The sequence below is a fragment of the Ascaphus truei genome, chromosome 1, assembly GCF_040206685.1.
Source record: "Ascaphus truei isolate aAscTru1 chromosome 1, aAscTru1.hap1, whole genome shotgun sequence".
In the NCBI taxonomy this organism is placed as follows: Eukaryota; Metazoa; Chordata; class Amphibia; order Anura; family Ascaphidae; genus Ascaphus; species Ascaphus truei.
The window spans coordinates 411083985-411104733 of record NC_134483.1 but is presented as its reverse complement, the minus strand read 5'-3'; the positions used below and the strand labels follow the sequence as shown (position 1 = coordinate 411104733).

Sequence of the window (20749 nt, the reverse complement as noted above, 5' to 3'; positions counted from 1 at the left end):
AAAAGAAGTAATCCTGTAATTACTATAATTAAGTGATCACTTGGAAACATTTTTTTTTTGCTGTGGATCTTGCAGGTTTAAAGCGTGTTCTGTAAATTATATATATTGCCGTGTTACAGATACATTCAAGAGCCCCAACCAAACTTTTTCATCCATCCATTACTTTTCTGTTTACAATTTCAAGGTCAAATATTGCAATTTAAATTTGGCGTCCATTTTATACTCTTCTGAAAAACAGCCACCTTTCAATTAAAAAAAAGTACATTCTGTACAGGGAACCCTGCTCCAAAAAAGGGGTGATGTCATTTTCTTTTGTCTTCTTTTTTTTCTTTGTCCTTTTTATTAAATTTTTCGAAGGCATTAGATGTTTGTATAGTATGTTACATTTGAGATTGTAAACTTTTCGGAACAAGGACCTCGTTACCTTGTTTCATTATGTTGTAAGTTGTGTGTATTTTATGTTTTGTTCTTGTCCTTACCCCCACATTGTACTGCAGTGGTTAATATTTTGGCACCATATAAATATTAGATACTAATAATGTTAGACATGTTATAGACTGGTTTTAGCTATCTGGTGCTATTGAGGCATTAGGAATGGGATACCCCCTGTCTGCTGTTGGAGATGTCTCCAACATGCTGTAAAGCAACTACCCAAGCAATGTGTCAAAGGACCTATTGGTAGAGAATTGTAGGGATGGTGAAAGTGTATATATACCATGGCTGTACAACTACTTAATTTAAATACTTATTTGTTATAGAAGATGTTGTTATTGCACACGTAGATAAAAAGCAGATGCCTCTAATATAATAGGGACCTTACTTTTGCTGTGGTTTCCTATTGTTTTACAGACATGATAATCATTGAGTAGAACTGTATAAACCCTTAGGGAACTGTCTAAAGACTACATGCAACTAGATTTTCTTGCTTAAAAATAGCTATGTGAAGAAAGTTCATCCTGAAATGGACATGTTTCCCAGAGTCACAATCCAAATATTTAGTTTGCACAATGTAACACAGCCTTCAAGAGGGGGCAAAGGAGAGAGCTGAGAGAGTAATGAAAATGTCCTAGTTAATTCTGCATCTTCTTTGTGACTGCAATATGAGAGATTAAGTGGATTTCTCTCTCTTAAAAAAAGTTATTTATCACATTAAAAAAAAAACAGGATATATTAAAGTGTGCGCCATTTTCAAGTGTGTCCTGGATATAATACAAAGAAATATGCTTTGTTATACAAAGTAAGGAAGTGAAGGAAAGAAAGATATCAAATTAGATTGTTCTTGTTAAAAAGCAATACAGTACATTGGGGGGCTATGTATCAAGCCAAAAGTGATACAATTCTAAAACAAAACAAATCACCAGATATATCAACAAAATCCTATTGATTACATTTCCTTACAATCCCTTGGATATATTTTTTTAGCCACATGATTGCACCACTTTTAGCTTGATAACGTTCCCCTATATATCAATAACGTTCCCCATGTTGCAAAACTGGAGCAAATCCGGGGCAAATAAACTGCACTACAGAAGATATATAACTGTATTGCTTGCAGCAGGACTTTCTTCTTTGATACATCTGGTGCTACTATTGTCCACGTTTTGCACCAGGCAAACTTTGAAACACATGGGGTGGTTCATCAAACGTAGTGCCGAGGTACTATCGCACAAAACAATTCATGGGAGTTTCTGTGCGACTGTGCCCCAATCGGCACTGGTGCAGTTTCATTAATAACGCCACCCTTCTTTATCTGTTTGTGCTTGTTTGTCCTTATTTGGTATGTCATTCTGTTTCTGTAATATACATAACTCTGCACCCCCTTTGTACCTCGCTGCGGAATATTTTGGCGCTTTACAATTAAACCATAATAATAATAGCTTGCCCTTTTGTAACGGTCTCATTTGAAACAATTGAGATGACATATCTGGGACTGAATCTTATTTTTGTTAAACCCTTCCATGGTGGAGGTGCTGCTGGAACTGTTTTGCAGAGTTATTTGTGTGCAGGCATTTCAGAAACAGAATGTGCCTAATGGAACTAAGAACTGATACTGTCTTCAGCTCCTTGCTCATTCTAAAGCACTAATCAATCTATCTGACAGTTCCCATCATTTCTATTACAAATGCAACCTTCAGTGTCTTAGTTGTTTTAGATACGTTCCCGCCCCCCTGCTTAAAGAGCTTTATGTCATCTTTTGCTAAACATTTTTTATTGAAAGCTTTGTAGTGTCCGCTTTTAAAGCTGAAAATCCTGTCCTAGATTTATGTTAATGCTTTATGTAGGCAAAAAGTAGTGTACGTGCAATCTACTATCTGAAATCGTTGCTTACCTGGTTTTAAACTCCTAAAATATTTGACCGATTAAAAAAAAAGAAGAAAGAAAGAAATGTGCTGCTCTTGAAAAATAACTAATTTTTTGTAAAGTACCTTTAATTGATTCAAAGCTGTGTTATTATTTTATTTTAAAGAAATTATGCCATTGAGAGTTTGGGGTTTATTCTATATCCAACGAAGTGGCCGGTCGGGCTGTTATCCGACAAAAGTTCCCGGTGAAGTAATTGGGGAAATTTGGCTATAAATGGCCCCAGCCACCGGTTTGACAGATACAGACTATACCCATTAGTCAGTAGGTAGAGAAACCATTATTTGATTTTGAAATAATAGCGTTCATGTTACATAAAAACTGTGGAGTATAAGCAGTTGTCACAGTAAGACAATGGGCATACTGTAACTTCAAAAACAGCTCGTTATACAGTATAAATGAATCCACATTATCAAAATATACAAAATATCTTTCTTTAAACAGTCTCACAATAGAAAAGCACAGTAGATACACATTGAACACAGTAAGGTATATAGTCCTATATCACTAAAGTTCCTTTTATAAGAAGCAATTCAGAGTTACTTTGTTTTCTGTGCACATGAAAGACGAGATTGGGCTAGGAATATGTTTTATTGTGGTTGATCTTTCCATGATCCTTTGCTAAACAGGAGATCTTGATTTTCACAGATCTTGGATAACCCTAAAAGAAGATCAGCAATACATGGAACTCAAGGGAATATTTACTGTTTCAACTTTTTCATTGTAACACAGTTGAACTTAACACATATCCACTGTGTATGCATGAGCTATTTTACTTGCAAATATTATAATGGTTGTGTTTTCTATTTCAGGTGATCAGCTGAAAGGCAAACGGAGTTAGAACTTATTCCATCACATCTGTTGGGCTTTACAACAGACATCAAGATGGGAGCGGTTATCCTGAGATTTTCTGTGCTGTTGCTGTTAACTGGACTTGCTCTGAGCAATGGTCTGGGAGAATACTACCAAAACCAGAGTGACGCTACTGCAGATTTCACTTTGATCAATGTGTCTCAGGTTATGAGAAGAATAAATGGAAGTTTACCATTATGCCCCGAGAAGACTAAAATCAGCTATGCTTTCAAATACATCAACACCGTGTTATCTTGTGCTATTTTCATCGTTGGAATGGTTGGAAATGCAACTCTGCTCAGGATAATTTACCAGAACAAGTGCATGAGGAATGGACCAAATGCCCTGATAGCCAGCCTCGCTCTGGGAGACCTTATCTACATTGTCATTGATATCCCTATCGTTGTGTTTAAGGTAAGATGCTATTTTGAGTTAAATAGCCATTCAACATCTTCCTTTTGGCTATGCCTCTGTTTTTTTATTATCAACTAGCAGCTTTATAAGGAGATTGGAAACAGAACTTTACAGAACTATATCTGCATTCAACTTGCGAGATTGTGTATCCTCTCTGAGGGATCACCCTCATAAACATTTCAAGCTCTGTTTTTAGAATGTGCATTACTCCCATGTCACCATGACTATAAGAGATGTTTCCCATTCTGAACTCATAAAAACAGTCCTTGGAAAAATGTGACTCTTAAATATATTTAATGGACATGTGTAGGGGAAATTCATTTTTATTTGCACATTGCCTCACAGTCACAGCGATGCTTTGTAAAGTTAAAGAAATACAGGTATTTCTCCCAGACATGGGCATATTCAACAGAAAATCAAAAGCAATAAGAGCAAAGTTTCTGCTGAGTACTTTGTAGGTAATAAAAACAGTATATCTAACCTATATTCAAGTATTGTAACTAGTGAAAACCACCAGTCCAAGCTTTAATGTACGGATCCCATTCAAATGACAGCCTGTGAAATCTCTGTCCTGAAATCATGCACAGTACATTATTTTTGTAAATTGCACCCATGTAAGGCTGTATTTAGAACATTAATGTAGGACGTGCATCGGCCATAAAAGTATCACATCGCATCTGAGCATTTCCCAATTTACAATACATCATGTTCGAATGGCCAGTCATGGAGGTCACATCTGTACTAGGTTAAGTCACCTCCTATGCATATGGAGCACATGTTTCACTGGGCAACAGCTGTAATTTCAAACTTTTGTTCAGTCCCACACTCAATGGAGCTCTTTTGCTGCTAAATGGAAAATCTTGGCTTCCACTGCCAACTACAGTATGCTAATCTGATGTGTACTTCCCCAACTTTTCATTTATAATTTGGTAGCATACAATTACCTTCTATGTTCCCTTCTGTTATATCTTTATTTGCATAATTCGGCAGGCTACATTTGGTTCCACTAAAAGAAAAGAAAAGGTGCACAGAGAAACATACTGAATAAAAATAGATAGTACTTTATGTAAAAAATACACAATATTACACTTACAATTTAGTAAAAAAACGCCTTCCGTTGTCCCCGAAACCGGGGCTTAGATGTTTGAACTCAGCTCAGTCCTGTTTGTTAGTAACCAAGACCCGCACACATGGGGGGGAGGAAAAAGCTGAAAATAAGTCCCGGCACTCAGTATGAGGTGCAGCAAACACCAAAGCAGCTGTCCGCGGCGTCCTCATAGGGCAGTGTGGACTGCAGGCTTCCGTCATCACGGTCCCAAGCGTCCTACTTCACGGTGCGTGTGAACTCTTTGCCTCTATGCGTTTCACGTTGCTCTAATGCTTCCACCCCCTGATGAAGCGTTACAACAACGTGAAACGCGTAGAGGCAAAGAGTTCACACGCACCGTGATGTAGGACGCTTGGAACCATGACGACGGAAGCTTGCAGTCCACACTGCCCTATGAGGACGCCGCGGACAGCTGCTCTGGATTTTGCTGCACCTCATACTGAGTGCCGGGACTTTTTTCCAGCTTTCTCCTCCCCCCCATGTGTGCGGCTCTTGGTTACTAACAAACAGGACTGAGATGAGTTCAAACATCTAAGCCCCGGTTTCAAGGACAACGGAAGGCATTTTTTTTACTAAATTGCAAGTGTAATATTGTGCATTTTTTACATAAAGTACTATCTATTTTTATTCAGTATGTTTCTCTGTGCGCTTTTTCTTTTATTTTAGTGTTTGTATTGGCCCGTGGATCGCGGGAGAGTTATGAGCTGCAGGAGTTACTACTACAAAGGTTTATAAGGGGATTCGACGGTCAGCGCACAACTACTACTACTACTAACTACATTTGGTTCAAATTATTGAAACAATTACAGATGTGCATTAAACAGCTCTTGGCCAGTGCAACAGACCACACTTATGTCTATCCTTTCCTTGCACTGAAATACAACGCACTGTCATTTGAAAACATGAACTATTGAAATCTGACACCCCCCTTAATAGTTATAGTTAATCTGTATCTGGCAGCTCATGAATATTCTCCATAGGAGATTTGTTGTGTTATTGTTAATGCTCGATTTATTGTGTGGGCATCACCAGTCAGCAGCCGTTGTGTAGCATTTGACTAACTAAACACACATGGTGCTAGTACTTTGTTAGTTGTCCTGCCCAACATACGTCACGTATGGTTTGTCTAGTTAAGCTCTAGACACATAAGTACCCAATGAAAGAGTTTGAGGGATTACAAATGTATGGTTGGTCCACAGATACCAATATTAATAATGATTACTATCTAACTGAAGCTGCTGAATTTATTTAGAAGGACTGTTGATAAAACAATAGGCTGTAAAATATGAATTTGACCTTGATTTTTAACATGCACGCTAAAAAGAATTTAAGTTAGCTTCGAAAACGCAATGATCAGTATCAGACCCGCTATGCATACAGTACCGCTGATATGGAGCACAGAACATGTTTTAATCCTGTTCACATGAGGAAGAAAGCATGAGTAAATACATCTGAAAATAACCACTTAACTGTCCTTTGTAAAAATCGATGCATACATTTTATGGCACTGATACTGTATGTGCAGTATTGACTCATAAAGAAAGGCTTAAAACGTAGGTAGAAATGTATATATTAAAATGTAAGAGGGTTGTTTAAATGTCCATGAATGATGTCAGCACAAGATACCCTAGGATGTAGAAATACCCAACTATTATACCGGATAAAAGGTAACTTCCTAACGTCGTATATTATTAGTCAATATTGTAATTCTATTAGGCCATATTTGAGCATTGTTTTGCCAGTAATGTAGGTATGTGGGTACTTGCATATTAGATCACTTGTATTATTGCAACTGTGCTATTTTGGAACTCACCCATCAGACAAATAAAACTGTTATAATTACACCACTTTAGAAGTTTTGTCCTCATAAACATTTCACAGTTGGAGAGCAAAGGGAGGAATATAATGGTCATGATATTTACAAGTGTTAGTGATACAGCTGTCCAGCTTTATCATACATTTGATATGAGCAGTATAATGATACACTTTGAATATTACACGAACACTAGTGCAATAATGGGATGAAAGTATGGAGCTGTATATTTCCCATATGAAAATTGCATGAGATACATATATGCACATATTATATTGTTGTATGTTTCCCATAAAGTAATAACATTTATATTTTACATACTGCTGTAAAACATTGAAAGAGTTTAACTTTCCAAGTAGCTGGAGGATAATTGTGTGTCTAAATTAGCGCAAATGCTTCAGAAATGTCATGGTTGCAGTGATCAGCGTACAGTTACATAACTGTTATTATAGAAATTCACAATAAAGTAAAAATTAAGACAACTCCAAAAACAGAAAAACACCGGAGAATTTCACAGACAAAAGTATCTTGTCAAACAAACAAACCATTATATTGAGTTAGTGCGACTGCAATATGCATATTTCTTATTACCATGATGCAAATAAAGAAGGGTTTTCTGCTTCGAAGGGAAAAATGTATATCTTGCTTGCATTCAGTAATAGGGTAGAACAAAGGTTTATCCTAATGACCAACTCCTTCGTCTTTTTGTGTTTGATCTGTGAGCGAAGGCATTGTATGTTACTTCAAATCTGAATACTATTTGCTGCAGCCCTGTGAAAATAATTTTCTCTTCCAAAGTTTTCACTTCGATAAGAGGAAAGTTGTACTGTTGGTGAACCTGCGTGCGTTTGTCATTTGCGATTTATGAATAAAACTGCTGCCATTTTTTCACTTTGAGTTACGTACGCCATGCTTCACTGATAAGATTGTGATTCATTGAGAAGTTTGCAAAATAGAAAAATAAATATTTGTAATATTCTGTAGTGAAGCAACTCTCAACCGAAGAAGAGCACACTTAGGCAATTTGCCTACTGTTGGGCTATGAAATGTAAACTTGTATATGAGTAGACTTATTATATATATGTACTGCACCGACACACTTTATTCGAGCAAATACCCAGTATGTACCTGGCAGATACCTGGAATGCGCCGCTACTCACCTCTGACAAGCCCCGTTGCGTTTGCCTTCCCAGCCTGGGTTCATGCCTGGCTGACGGGCGGCTGATCTGTTAAATGATAATGATTAGGATTTAATAGGCTGCAATGCTTCGCGTGTCTACCAGATGGCATAAATTCATGAATTGTAATGCAGTATATATATATATACTGTGCAGTATAGCAGCCAGCGGGAATAAAATGCTTCAATTCCTGCCTGAAAATACCTCAATGCACTCGGGCAGAAAACAGTCACAAACCTCAATACACCCAGGTATACCCGAATTCGTGGGACTAGCCGAGCTCGAATAAAGTGTGTCGCCAGTGTATGCAGGGATGGACAAATATCTAACAAATCTTAGGAGCCCCCTCACATTTTAGGAGCCAGAGTGCATGGGTGGCAGGAATAGTGGGGTGGGAGTTATCTGTCACAGCACTTCCTCACCCCACCGCTACCAGCGGCGGCTCTGTGTCACAGTGTGTGTCAGTGTCTGTGACACACATTGACACCCACACACTAACACACCCACAGACAGACACCAAAGCACAATAATTTTGTTTTAAACAATAGTTAGGAATATGTTGGTTTGGCTACCAAAAACATTTTCTTCCCTTCAAGTTTATGTTCACCAATCAATTGTCAATATACCTGAAGCCAGGTCCCCTCTTTGGTCCCCGTTTGCCCCTCTTACCTTCGCAGGGCTGGGGAAGTGCGCGGGTGCACCCGGGTCAGTGCCATGGGTTGCGGTTAGTTGGAGTGGCGACCCGGTCACCGGAGCTCCTCAGCGGGACGCCGGTAAGGGCGCCACCATTTTAGTATTAGTCTCGTATGTGCAGAAACACTCGCGCATGCGCAGTAGGCTCACAAGTTGGGGTGGCCATTTTGCTACACCTTGCGCATGTGCAGGAGGCTTTGCAAGTGGCAGCCATTACACCCATAGCTCCACAGGGGAACTACAACTCCCATGAGCCTCTGGGAGCAGAGACACATGTTGCCAGGCAGCCACCAGGGCTAGGAGAATCTTGGCAGTAGGAAATTGATACATTTGGCGTGCTCAGACCTTGCGCTTCAGTCGGAAGAGGGACCTCAATTGAGCAGGTAGTGTCCAGGGAGTTCTTCCATGGACTAGGCCAGATCTCTCCCTTAGGCCCCGATTCACACCGGATTGTGGTTGCTACAAGGAAAGCCCATAGCTAGGGACATCTCCACAGTTGCTGGTAATAGTCAGGGTATAGCACCGGTAAGACGCCACGCGGTGATTGCGGCCTGTAGTCTGGACCAGATCACCTACATCCAGACTCAAAGTGAGACCCTCCTACCGGAGTTCACACAACGCAGAGGTTGACGCCATCGCAGACGATGACGTTGCTGGATCAGCGGATCCCATTTGTAAATCTGCAGTACCTGGGAGCTGGTATCTCAACCAGTGCACCAACATCCCACGGGATAGCGCTATCTCCTATACTTTTGGGTGGGCCCTGATATTGGGGAAAAGGACATCAGCAAGCACCCTATGTACTTTGGGGTACACTTCACTGGTGCATTGCGGTTGTGTGTGTGGGACTATATACTGTGGGGTACAGGTTTTACCTTAAGTTCAGTAAAACCAGTTGTCATATACCCTGTGTGTGGTTATTATTGGCATTGTCCTGTGAAGGGCTTAACCCAGCACGTTGGGATCCCTCACAGGTGGACGCGCTGTACCGAGACGAACGAGATATCACCCCAGGCTCCCAGTGGTGGAGGCTCAGGCCTCCTGGTTGCCAAATAGGTAATGGCAGTACTGGTAGTTTCGTCCCAGGTACGGGGGAAAGCGGGCTTCATACCGTTTTTATGTAAACCGCATCAACAGCAATTACAATTACTCACTTGAAGTTATCAGGTTTGAAATTATACTAGAAAATCTATTTGACATTCAGGAAAAATGTCTGAAATTACCTCAGTGCAGAATGGACTTTTATGTGTCTGCTAATTAATTGGTTGCTAAAATGGTTGTTGCTCATCAGATTATTGATATGGGAAATGTAATAACCTTAATACTGAGTCTTAGTAACATCCTCTCATTCCTGCCACACTGCTCAATCATTTGCCTCCAGAAACACAAAAGATGACTTTACTAGTCATTCTGAGATCATGTCTGGCGACATGTACAGTCAAAATATTAAAAAGACAAGTGAATAAAAACATCCCATCTTGGACCTTAAGACTTGGACCTCCACAGATGAGTATAAATATATGAATAACTGTGGCCCATATTTACATTCAAGTAGCCCCTGTACCTACAGGAAGGGGTGCATAATGGGGTGGGGGGGGGGGGGGTTAGGCCCAGAGGGAAAAGGATAGCAAGGGTTAAGGAAATGTGGTTGTCGAAGGAGGTGGTGGGGGAGAGCTTAGCGGTGTATAAGAAAGCAAGGGACAAATTACTTTTGCTCTGGTGGCCACAACGATCAGCATGCCACTGAAGAGGTCCATCAGCACTGCTAATGCAGCTCAGCCTGTCTGGACGGTCTGCAGTATAGGAGCACCCCAAGCTGCTGTCTGAGCAGCAGCTCCTGGTGGCCACCTATAAGGGGGCAGCGCACTTCGGTGCTGCTTGGCTGTGGGGGGGATATATGTGCGATGAACAGGAGATGGCAGAGGCAGAAGAGGCTGGTGGTGGTGAGAGGCAGGAGGGAGGGGACGTAATTTCTCCCCCCAGAACGCAGGTTGATAGACCAGCAGGGAAGAGGGCCTGTGGTGCCCCACAGGGCCCGAGGAAGGCACTGTCAAGGATTGGACTTCGGCTGAAGTGGATCCCAGTGGCAGGAACAGCAGGGAGCGAACTAGGGGTCACAAGCAGAGATCAGAGGCAGGCGGCAGGTAGCAAAGTCAGGAAACAAGCAGGGGTCCGAGGCAGGCGGCAGGTAGCGGTCAGGAAACAAGCAGGGGTCCGAGGCAGGCGGCAGGTAGCGAAGTCAGGAAACAAGCAGAGGTCGGCAACGAGGAAACTGGAACAGAATGATAGCAATAGCTAACACAGCAGTAAACACAGGAACCTTGCAGGAGCTAAGAACCAGTATAAACAGGCAAGGAGGAACAGGAAAGGGAGGTTTATATATGCAGGCTGAGAGGTGGAGCACAGGTGCAGAGGTGTCAGGTATCAGGTTCTGGAATGTTCCTAGTTTAGCAGCAGCAATCCCGGTGGACAAGTTTAGGTACTGCAGGCTAGAACAAGACATTGAGAGTGGCAGCAGTCCCGGTGGCCAAGCATGGGTACAGCAGGTTAGAGAATATGACAGGCACGACCTATGGAGCACCTGTATCCAGAAGAACCAGCAGGAAGGATAGGAAGAGGTCCCCGGAGCACACCCTCCCCCCTGCAAAGGATAGGCAGAGTCATCTCTGTGTGGTGTGCGGTGACGCCTACATCCTTTGGGCCTAGAAGAAGGCAGCTCCAAGGCCGTACCGAAGCGGAGGTGTTGTGGTTGGGACTTCAGGGTATGTGCTCAGTTCAGATGCTTCCTGAGCTGTTATGGATAAGGAGGTCGCTAGCAGAACCAACTGTTCTAATATTGCATTGTGGGGGATATTACCTAGTGAAGGTTAGAACAGTTTATTTGTTTTTGCGAAAAGGACGGATCTAGGACACATTTATCTGGCTTTTAGTTCTTACGTGTTGGTTTGGTCTGAAGTTCTGCCTAGTCAGGTATGGCAGGGAGCACAGATGGTGATGGCTGTGGAGAGAGGTAGGAGGAAGTTAAATAAAGGGCTGGCCACTTTGCTATAATGTTTAGAGGGTATCTCTAGGAGACACAGGAATTTGGAGGGAGAATGATCAGGTTTGTACAGTGAGGTTGGTAATTACTTGGACATAATTTCTTGGACATAGGCCTCAATATTTTTAATATTGGTTGCAGAATATGGTTGGAAGAGCTGTTGGTTTAGTGGGGGACCAGACACATTTTAGGAGTTAAAATTGCCCAGCTTATGTCGTGGGTTAATTTTCCATTTGCAAGTGGGAAGGATAGATCTGTGATCCATTTGGAAATAAAGTGGGGAAGTGGTTACTGGGCTGTGGCGGTCAGTTTAAGGATTTACTCACGGTTTGGCTACTGCTATTTTATATATCTCCTGCTAGGCTGGTATGCTGGAGGGCTTAGGCATTTATAAGACGCAGACTGGAGGGCTTGGGCATTTATTAAATGCAGTTGAATTAAAACGTGTGGGTTCAACCTGATGCTGCTGGTATTTTGGGTATGTTTTCATAATAAAAGCTGCAGCTATTTTACCCCAACTTTGGTGTCTGACTCCATTGGTTGGGGGTTGGGTCGTCAAGGGACAGAGGGAGTTAACTCGAGACCTCTTGCGTCAAGTACAGTAGCTTCTTGTACCCCATTATGGAGGTATAGGAAGGCAACTTTGTGGCCACCCCTCTCTCTTGCTGGGGTGGTCACAAAGATCCCACCCTCCCGCCCTTGTTATTGGTATTTGGTTATAAGTGTTAACCTACTTAATTATGATTATTATGATTATAACTTTATTATAAAAAAAAGAAGAGAGAACTATGACAAAAAAAAGAAAGAGAAAAGAGAATATAATGGGTGATTCTGTTTCTTGGTCACAACTGAAAGGGAGATAGAGGTGGGGCGAGAGAGGGAGAGATGGAGCGAGAGAGGGAGAGATGGAGCGAGAGAGGGAGAGGTGGGGGTGAGAAAAGGAGAGGTAGGGGCAAGAGAGAGAGAGGGAGAAGTGAGGGAAAGAGAGGTAGCGGTGGGGGCGAGAGAGGGAGAAGTAGAGGCAAGAGAGAGAGGGCGAGGTGGGGGCAAGGGAAGGTAAGCAAAAGGTGGGGACGAGAGAGGCAGAGAGAAAGATTGGGGCAAGAGAGGGAGGTTTTGCAAGGCCTCCGACACTTGGGGGGGGGGCAAGGGTCCCTGTGTAAACTCTAGTCCTGGTCCCTGAGAAAGCGGTGTGCGGCCTTGGGTGAAGGTGTATTAGGGCTGTGGCTACTGCAGACGGTTTGGCTGGGGCTATTTTTATATATCTCCTGCTAGGCTGGTACGGCTGGTGGGCTTGGTCGTAGGTGGCCATTTTACCCCAACTTTGGAGTCTGTGTGTCTGATTAGTTGGGGGTTAGGTCATTAAGCAACTATGGGGTTAACTCAAGCCCTCCTGACATCATATGCAGGATGGTGCTTTATGGCATAGCACCTCGTAGCATGGCTCTCTCTGTACCTTCCACGGAAATTCAGCATATACTTAGAAAGAACGGCCATTGCAATGTCAATCATAAACAAAAATAACCTTGCTCGCGTAGCATCATGGGCAGTCACAGATAAACTGCAATATCGGTTGAGCTCAAATCTATGCTACACTTAGGCTAACATTGACTTGAATGCATTGTCATCTACTGTATTAGAAAGACAACCGTGGTGAAGATCTGTTGGTATACAGTGCACTTGTCCATAGACATGGGTTATTCTGAACTTCAGGACCATATTTGTTAGTTTGCCTTCATTTAATCTGAAATATTTATTGCGTAGGGCAGTGGTTTCCCACATTGCTCTCAACAGATGCATTTAGACCAAGTTATTTTACTAGATAGTCTCTAGTAGAAAAATTTTCAGAACAAACTGACTCAAATATTATGTACATTATTAACGCTAAGCAGTTTATATACATGTTTTATTCCGTTCCCAAGCTGCTTGGTCCAAGGGAAAGAATATAAGAAAAAATGTCATATATTTCTTATGATTGAAACTCTGACTCACAAATGCCGCTTTCATCTGGTTGCTTGCATGTTTCACACGTCCTGTGTGAAAAGCGTGAGGCATTTTATGATCGTTCCACTGACACCGGTTTTCCAAGAGAGTAAATGGCTGAAAATGGGCCTGGAGCTGGGAAAATACTCTTTTAAATGACCGAGTGCGATTGTAAGGCAACATAAAAGAAGCCCAATACACCTGCATACATAAAATTAGTAAATGACCCCCATTAAGCATATAAATTGGTTTTAGTGTGTGATCTGCGAATATTATACAGCCAAACGGTCATATTTTCTTTTGCAGTTTTTGCGGGGAAAAAATACTGAATCAATCAAAAACAAGAAGCATAACAATTATTAAACCATTCACTTTGTAGATAGAACTATAGTTACTAGAATACTGTAAGTGTGAAGAAGGTTGTTAATACAGTATATACAGCAACCATAGCTAAAGTTATTTCATCTCTGCAACTTCCCCGTTATTATACACTGCTACATGGGTCTATTTGACGTCAGTGATTGGTTGAATTAAGGACACTTGTTTTTCTGCACAGCGATGCTAGGCTTTTTTTCTCTCATGAGGTCAGATAAACAGGATGCTATTGTCATGATTAAATTACATTAAATAGACATGAACGCTTTTACAAAATGTCTGTGAGCACTTTACGTGTTATCCAGGCCATCATCTTCATAGCAACAACATTACTTTCTTTCAACATTTTTATGGTAAACTATTTTGTGCAGTGCTGTTTTTGATCACGGCTTACAGATTTCATGGATAAATTAAGAGTAAGGCCATAGGATGTCCGATCTTCCTATTTATACTTTAATCATTGTAGAAGCTCAGGATATTTTGACTTTGTATTTCCTGTCTTTCAAAAGCTTTTTACAACGGACAAGGACTGTCCCGACCACCACATGGTCATTTGTTCTGTTTTATTGCCAATATGTAAGTGTTTACCCAGTTAAAGGTAAAATCTCTCCAGAAACTAAAATAGTTCATAGCACTCGCTCAGCACATGCAAGTATAAGCAGACAGCAAAAACGTCGGAGTGCTGCAAAAAAAAAAAAGATGTCAGGAATGTTTGTCTCCTTAATTCTATTTAAGGAAGTTTTTAAATTATTTTTGCTTCTGAGCCCAGTAGGTTAAACTGACATTTTAATGGGGGTAATCCAATCTGGATACATTGAAAGGAAATATCATACATACTGTGGAACACCGGGATAACCGCCTATCTAACAGGCAATCCGAATTTGCACAAATGGTTTGCCGAGCAAGCAAAAATAAAATCAATGCTAAGTACTTTTATACATTAACATTATTGTAAACTCATCTATATGTTTAGAGGACAATAAACTCTCTGCAGCAGGCATCTTGAACTATTGTAGATGGGCTTTGTTTTGATATTCTATGCCCTTGATATTCTCACTCAGTGTTGCAAGGGTATGATTGGCAGGCTAGTCATGTGTGTTTTGTTTTGATCGCAGAGAATTTGCATGTTGAAGTAGAAATGATGGTTAGATTTAATTAAAAACAGCAGTGATAAGTTCCATGAAGAACCATTACTTTTGAGCTCGAGACATGTTTCGTGCCACAAATTACTTTTGTATTACTGGTAAAGACTTGACAAATAGCTCTAATTTACAGGCAAGTGTTATTGTCATACATTCCTAACAGCCCTGTTTGCATGAATAGAACTTTGATGAATCCCAGCAACTCTCTTTCATGGTTTCTTGTATTTTGTATTGCCAAAGCTGAACATAAACGTTGTAATGAAAATATTGCATCACTTGAGGGAAGGGATTAAGGGGCATATACCGTATATGTCCAATTCACTTCCAAACAGAGCAAAAACTTGCATTTGTGTGACATATGTATGAAGTTTGTTAATCTTGCTTCTTACATTTGACACAGATTTCATAGTAACAGAGGTTGGCATGCCCTAAACCTGCCACATTTATTTAATGCAGAGAGGAAAACTGCACTTTATAATATTGCACTGACAATATCCTGCCCTAACTCCTCCAATAGCCAGTGCCCAAAACCCTCATGACGCAGGTACAGTTGGGAAGACAAAATGGAGATAAGCAACTTCATGCAATATACACCTGGTTATGGAGCAAATTGCTCCAGTACTTAATACACATACCCTTTAGAGTTGATAGCTGGCTCAAGAGAAAATGTTAATCTGTGCAAGTGTTAGGGAAACTTTACATGCATAAGACCCGTGTATTTCCCTCAATAACACATTTTCTAAGTGTAACAGGGTTTTCCCCACCCTCTGGGAGATTCTGCAATTACATGGTGTATGATGCAGGACGCTGAGTTGTCCGCTGGTGGTTGTGGGGACTTCTGGACAGGCTTTTGGGTACATTACTGGTCTTTATCTCTGTTGGTACAGCGCCTCCATCTGCTGCAGGCTCCAGGAAGATGAAGGCAATCTCCTGCAGAAGAACTTACTCCATTCCCCCCAGACAGACTGCACTCTAGGCAGGAGTATAATTAACTGGAACCTTTTATTGCTCCTCTGCATACACAGCACACAAACTGCATCTGCTTCAGCATAGTATAATACAGGTCCCCAACCTCAGGATGGTCCCTGGACATCCACCCCTGGCCAAGGGCACCAGAGGCAGTCCTTACTCTTCCCTGACTCCCTAATAGAGCCAGGGGAAAGGTATCACCCCACTCACCAATGGGAGTGGACAGTGGGTGCCAATGCAAGATACAGCCATGTGTTAGTACCTGTCTCTCTAAGGGGTAAAGACAACTAATTAAATTAAGCTGTGCCACCTCTTAAGTACAGAGGGGGAAGGTACAATGTCTAAGCCCAGGATTGGGCAGAACACAGGCCTTGTCCCACTTCCTCCCCTGCCACTCAGGAGAGCTGCTTACTGTGGGGGAAATCCCTGGATTGGTCCTGATATTGCCTGCACTATTACCAGGGCTTTCATGTCAGGGAGGGCAGACTGGTAGCCGAAACAAGGCATGGCTCCATAAGAAAAAGGGTTACAACACAAAATAAGTTATTCATTAAACTGTGATAGTACTGATTAGGATTAGCTATTGTGTGATAATTTCCATTAATTTGATTGCATAAACCCTTAGGCTTGGTCACCACTTGCTGCTGCAGCGCCCGTGGGGACAAGAACCGCCCCTCAATGGGGCCGGGGCCGCTGCAAGAGGTGGCCACCGCGCGGCGAGTTTTTCTTGCCGACCCGAAAATTGAGATTAACACTGACGATGAAGCACTAGGCCACGCCCCCCGGCGGTTCAGTCAATGAGGGCGAACCTGCCGGGTGATGTCATGGCCGTGCTCCCGTCACGCTCCCCCCCCCCCGTCTTTCCTCCTGCAGTTCACTGCAGACATTGGAATTCAGCTGCACACGCTGCCAGCCCAGCAGGCGCGCGTTTAGCGCAGACAGTGGGGCCGAAGTCTAAAGAGTGGATGTGGTGTTGGATTCTTTGCAGCTTAACTCAATAAACACCAAATACTCTAAATGAGCTAAGGTAAGTAAAGTAAGCACTGTAAGTAAATACACCCCAAATGTCAGGTTGTCAAGAGAGCAATCTGACAAAAAAAATATTTAAGTATACTTACAGGTGCCTATTTAAAAGGCATGAGTTACAGCAGGGGAGCGCAAACATTTGCAGCTGCGCCCCCCTTCCTTCCCTCCGCTGGTGCTCGCGCCCCCTCCCTTACCTTGATGTGGCGTCATTTGACGCCGCGTTACCATGGACATGAGTGACGCCAGTAGAGTCAAGGTAAGTAATAGCGTTGCAGAGGCCTCACGTGATCCCCCGGCATTTAATTTTAATGCCTCTGGAAGAGCACTGGGCCCCTGCAACGGCCCGCGCCCCCTGACCCCCCCAGAAAAATCTCCCGCCCCCCACTTTGCGCATGCTGAGTTACAGCACCAGGATTTGTCTCATAACTCTTGACTTTAGCACTAAGGGGAACTGCAACTTTTAAAGGTTATTAATGTATTCACTTGGAAAAAATATATATTACAGATTGTGATTATCACACATTTCAGGACAGCATAATTTACAGATAATTTTCTCTAAATGTAAGTGTATACTACAATGAAAAGTAGGAGAAAAATCCCCAATACCGTGCTCAGCTATATGGTATTCCTTGTAAAGATATATATCATGTATTTATAATGACAAAGTGGAAAAGCCGTCTTCACAATATAAGTGCCGTGTGTTCCATTGAGTTAACCCCTTCCTCTCTGTAGCGGGCGGGACCTGTATCTAATGGTAAAATCAGTAATAAATATCTGATAACCTAAGAACAGTTTGAAGTCCCCCTAGGAAGTATATGGGTACTAGGAACATAACCCCCAGGGCGCAGGTGAGCGGACTGGGGTACTCACGGTTGGAAGGTATCAGCAATTCCTTGGGCGTGCATCACGCTGGTAATAGACAAGTAGAGAAATCCTGCAGGAGGTAAGCGGAGCACAGCAGAGCAAATGCAGGGGCTATACACCAGAATGAATAAAAATCCTTTATTGCATGATCGACATCATGGTAGTGGACAAGTAAAATCTCTTACGCGTTTCAGGCTTCTGCCCTTTATCAAAGAGATAAAGGGCAGAAGCCTGAAACGCGTAAGAGATTTTACTTGTCCACTACCATGATGTCGATCATGCAATAAAGGATTTTTATTCATTCTGGTGTATAGCCCCTGCATTTGCTCTGCTGTGCTCCGCTTACCTCCTGCAGGATTTCTCTACTTGTATACTACAATGATTCTGTACTTTTTAAGACATTTCAGGTGTGTTCAGGCTAGATGAACAGAACCGGCAGATTGCATTAGAAGCTTGGCAATGTCTGCTCAACTTTTGAGAACATACAAAAAAACTAAATTTTGACTCCTGCAATCATAAATTCATGCTTACTTCTAAATTACATATTAGCTTAGATTAATATTTAGGTTTAAAAAAAAAAAAGTATTGATGATGACTAGCTGATCCATATAGAGAAGCTATTGGTACACACTCACTGCTGTGTGATATGTGTATTTTCAGTCATAGAAATCATAGAAGTCAAAGAAGTTTACAGCCATAAACCCCCCCCCCCCACCCCTCTATGGGAGCGGCCCCAACACACACCTTACCTTCTATGTCAGTGGCCCCAACACACACCTTACCTTCTATGAGAGTGGCCCCAACACACACCTTACCTTCTATGAGAGCGGCCCCAACACACACCTTACCTTCTATGAGAGTGGCCCCAACACACACCTTACCTTCTATGAGAGTGGCCCCAACACACACCTTACCTTCTATGAGAGTGGCCCCAACACACACCGTACCTTCTATGTGAGTGGCCCCAACACACACCTTACCTTCTATGTGAGTGGCCCCAACACACACCTTACCTTCTATGTGAGTGGCCCCAACACACACCTTACCTTCTATGAGAGTGGCCCCAACACACACCTTACCTTCTATGAGAGTGGCCCCAACACACACCTTACCTTCTATGAGAGTGGCCCCAAGACACACTCCCTATGCATTTCATGATTGCTTTATCACTTTGTCAGAGGATTGACTAATGAACGTCCCAAACCTATTTATATGCAGCACCTTCTCAATTACAGGTAATTAAGGATTCATTGGAAAGGTATATAAATGGGTTCTGGACATTGGTTGGTTAACCCTCTGATAAACCTTTAATGTAGAAAGTATATAAATGGGCAGTGGACCCTGGTTAACCCTATGACAAGTAGTAGGCGTGTGTCTTGTGACTGCTCTCTACGGATTTTCACAAGTTGCATGATTTTTATTGTCTTTTGCAATCTCTGGAAGCTGTCCCCCTGTGGAATTGTGCAGTATTCCTCTCCAGCAAAGCGCTCAACACACAGACTGCACCATCTCCACGTCAGTGCAGAGTAGCGGTAACAAATTTAAAACAGATCCAGGAAGCTGTGGTTGTCAGATTAATTTTTTTGGAGTCACGTCGCAGAGAGCAATATTCCGAAGACCCCCTCTGCTTCTTATGTGAAATAAAAATAATCTTAAGTGAACTTTGCTCCCTCTATTGCTGTTTGTCTTTCTCGAGAATTGCAACACTATTTGGCTTCAATTGGTTTCCAAATACTTGAGTTATACGTGAGGGAGTTTTTTTTTTTTTTTTTAGTAATGAATCTCCAGACATTTATTACTCTAAATCTCCCTGCACATCCCAGAAGCGTATGAACTGAGTTCTACTGAGTTATTGTATTAAAACAATATTCAACCATATGAAATGTATAATAAATATTTTCACATGGAAAGCAAATGCCTTGTGAACCCCACTGAATATTCCAACAAGCACATCAGTTATTTCCTGTGGCTCCTTGTTATGACAGTTTTTTTTACATTTCCTATGGACACAGTTGCATTTATGGGTACGTGACCTTGATGTAACACTACTTTTTATACATATCTTAATTATGTATGGCAAACATTACCAAAAAATTGGCTTAAAACAGTTGTGCAAAGGTGCATGCTTCTCTAAATTGCAGTTCACAATGGGGTGAATTGTTAGGGTATTCAACAACGCACAAAAGGATCACACATCCTTGTGCGTCATGCAAAACTCCATTCTCCCTCCTGCAAAACTATATCTCACCTCGTTCAAAACTCCATCTCTCCTCCTACAAACCTCCATCCTACAAAACGGTCCTCCCTCCTGCAAGCCCCCTGCTCCCTACTACAAAACTATATCTCCCCTCCTACAAAACTGCATCCTACAAAAACTCTGTCCTCCCTCCTGTGATCCCCATGCTCTCTCCTACAAAACTCCATCTTCCCTCCTGCAAAGGAAGTTTTGTAGTTTTGAAGGAGAGATGATGGAGTTTTAAACTAGAGATAGGCAAAAACAATTGCAAAGTTTTAATTTGCCACAATAACTTATTTTTTTTTTTTTACATTTACAAATATTCATGAAATCAGTAGAGTTCTTAACAGAACTGCTAGTGGGTTTTTTTTAATGCAAAAATGTCCCAAAATATATACAGTATAAAATTTTTTTTTAATATTTTATTATGTTTTTGGAAAAAATAAAAAATGGCAGGACAGCGTTTTTTGTTGCACAAAAATAGTGAATATTGTTTTGTACAGCAAGATTGCAAAACCGATACAAACTGTAGTGAGCAGACATAGGTGAGGAACTGCATTTATGTTATTTATTGAAGTATTATTGAGTATATTCAGGTGTTGAATGATTAAAATAGAAGTTCTGGGGATATATATCTCATACATTTTCCTGTCAGTCCAAGCCCATAACATGAGGGTCACACTAAAGATAGGGGA

The 20749-nt window shown here is 41.7% G+C and overlaps 1 protein-coding gene across 1 annotated transcript in view; it reads left to right on the top strand.

Moving 5' to 3' along the window:
- EDNRA (endothelin receptor type A) overlaps positions 1–20749 on the top strand; it is a 64888-nt gene that overhangs the window by 610 nt on the left and 43529 nt on the right. Inside the window, exon 2 of the mRNA XM_075613899.1 lies at positions 3174–3627. Within this exon, the coding sequence (XP_075470014.1) occupies positions 3247–3627 (381 nt within the window). The 5' untranslated portion in view covers positions 3174–3246. The remainder of the gene's footprint in view (positions 1–3173; positions 3628–20749) is intronic.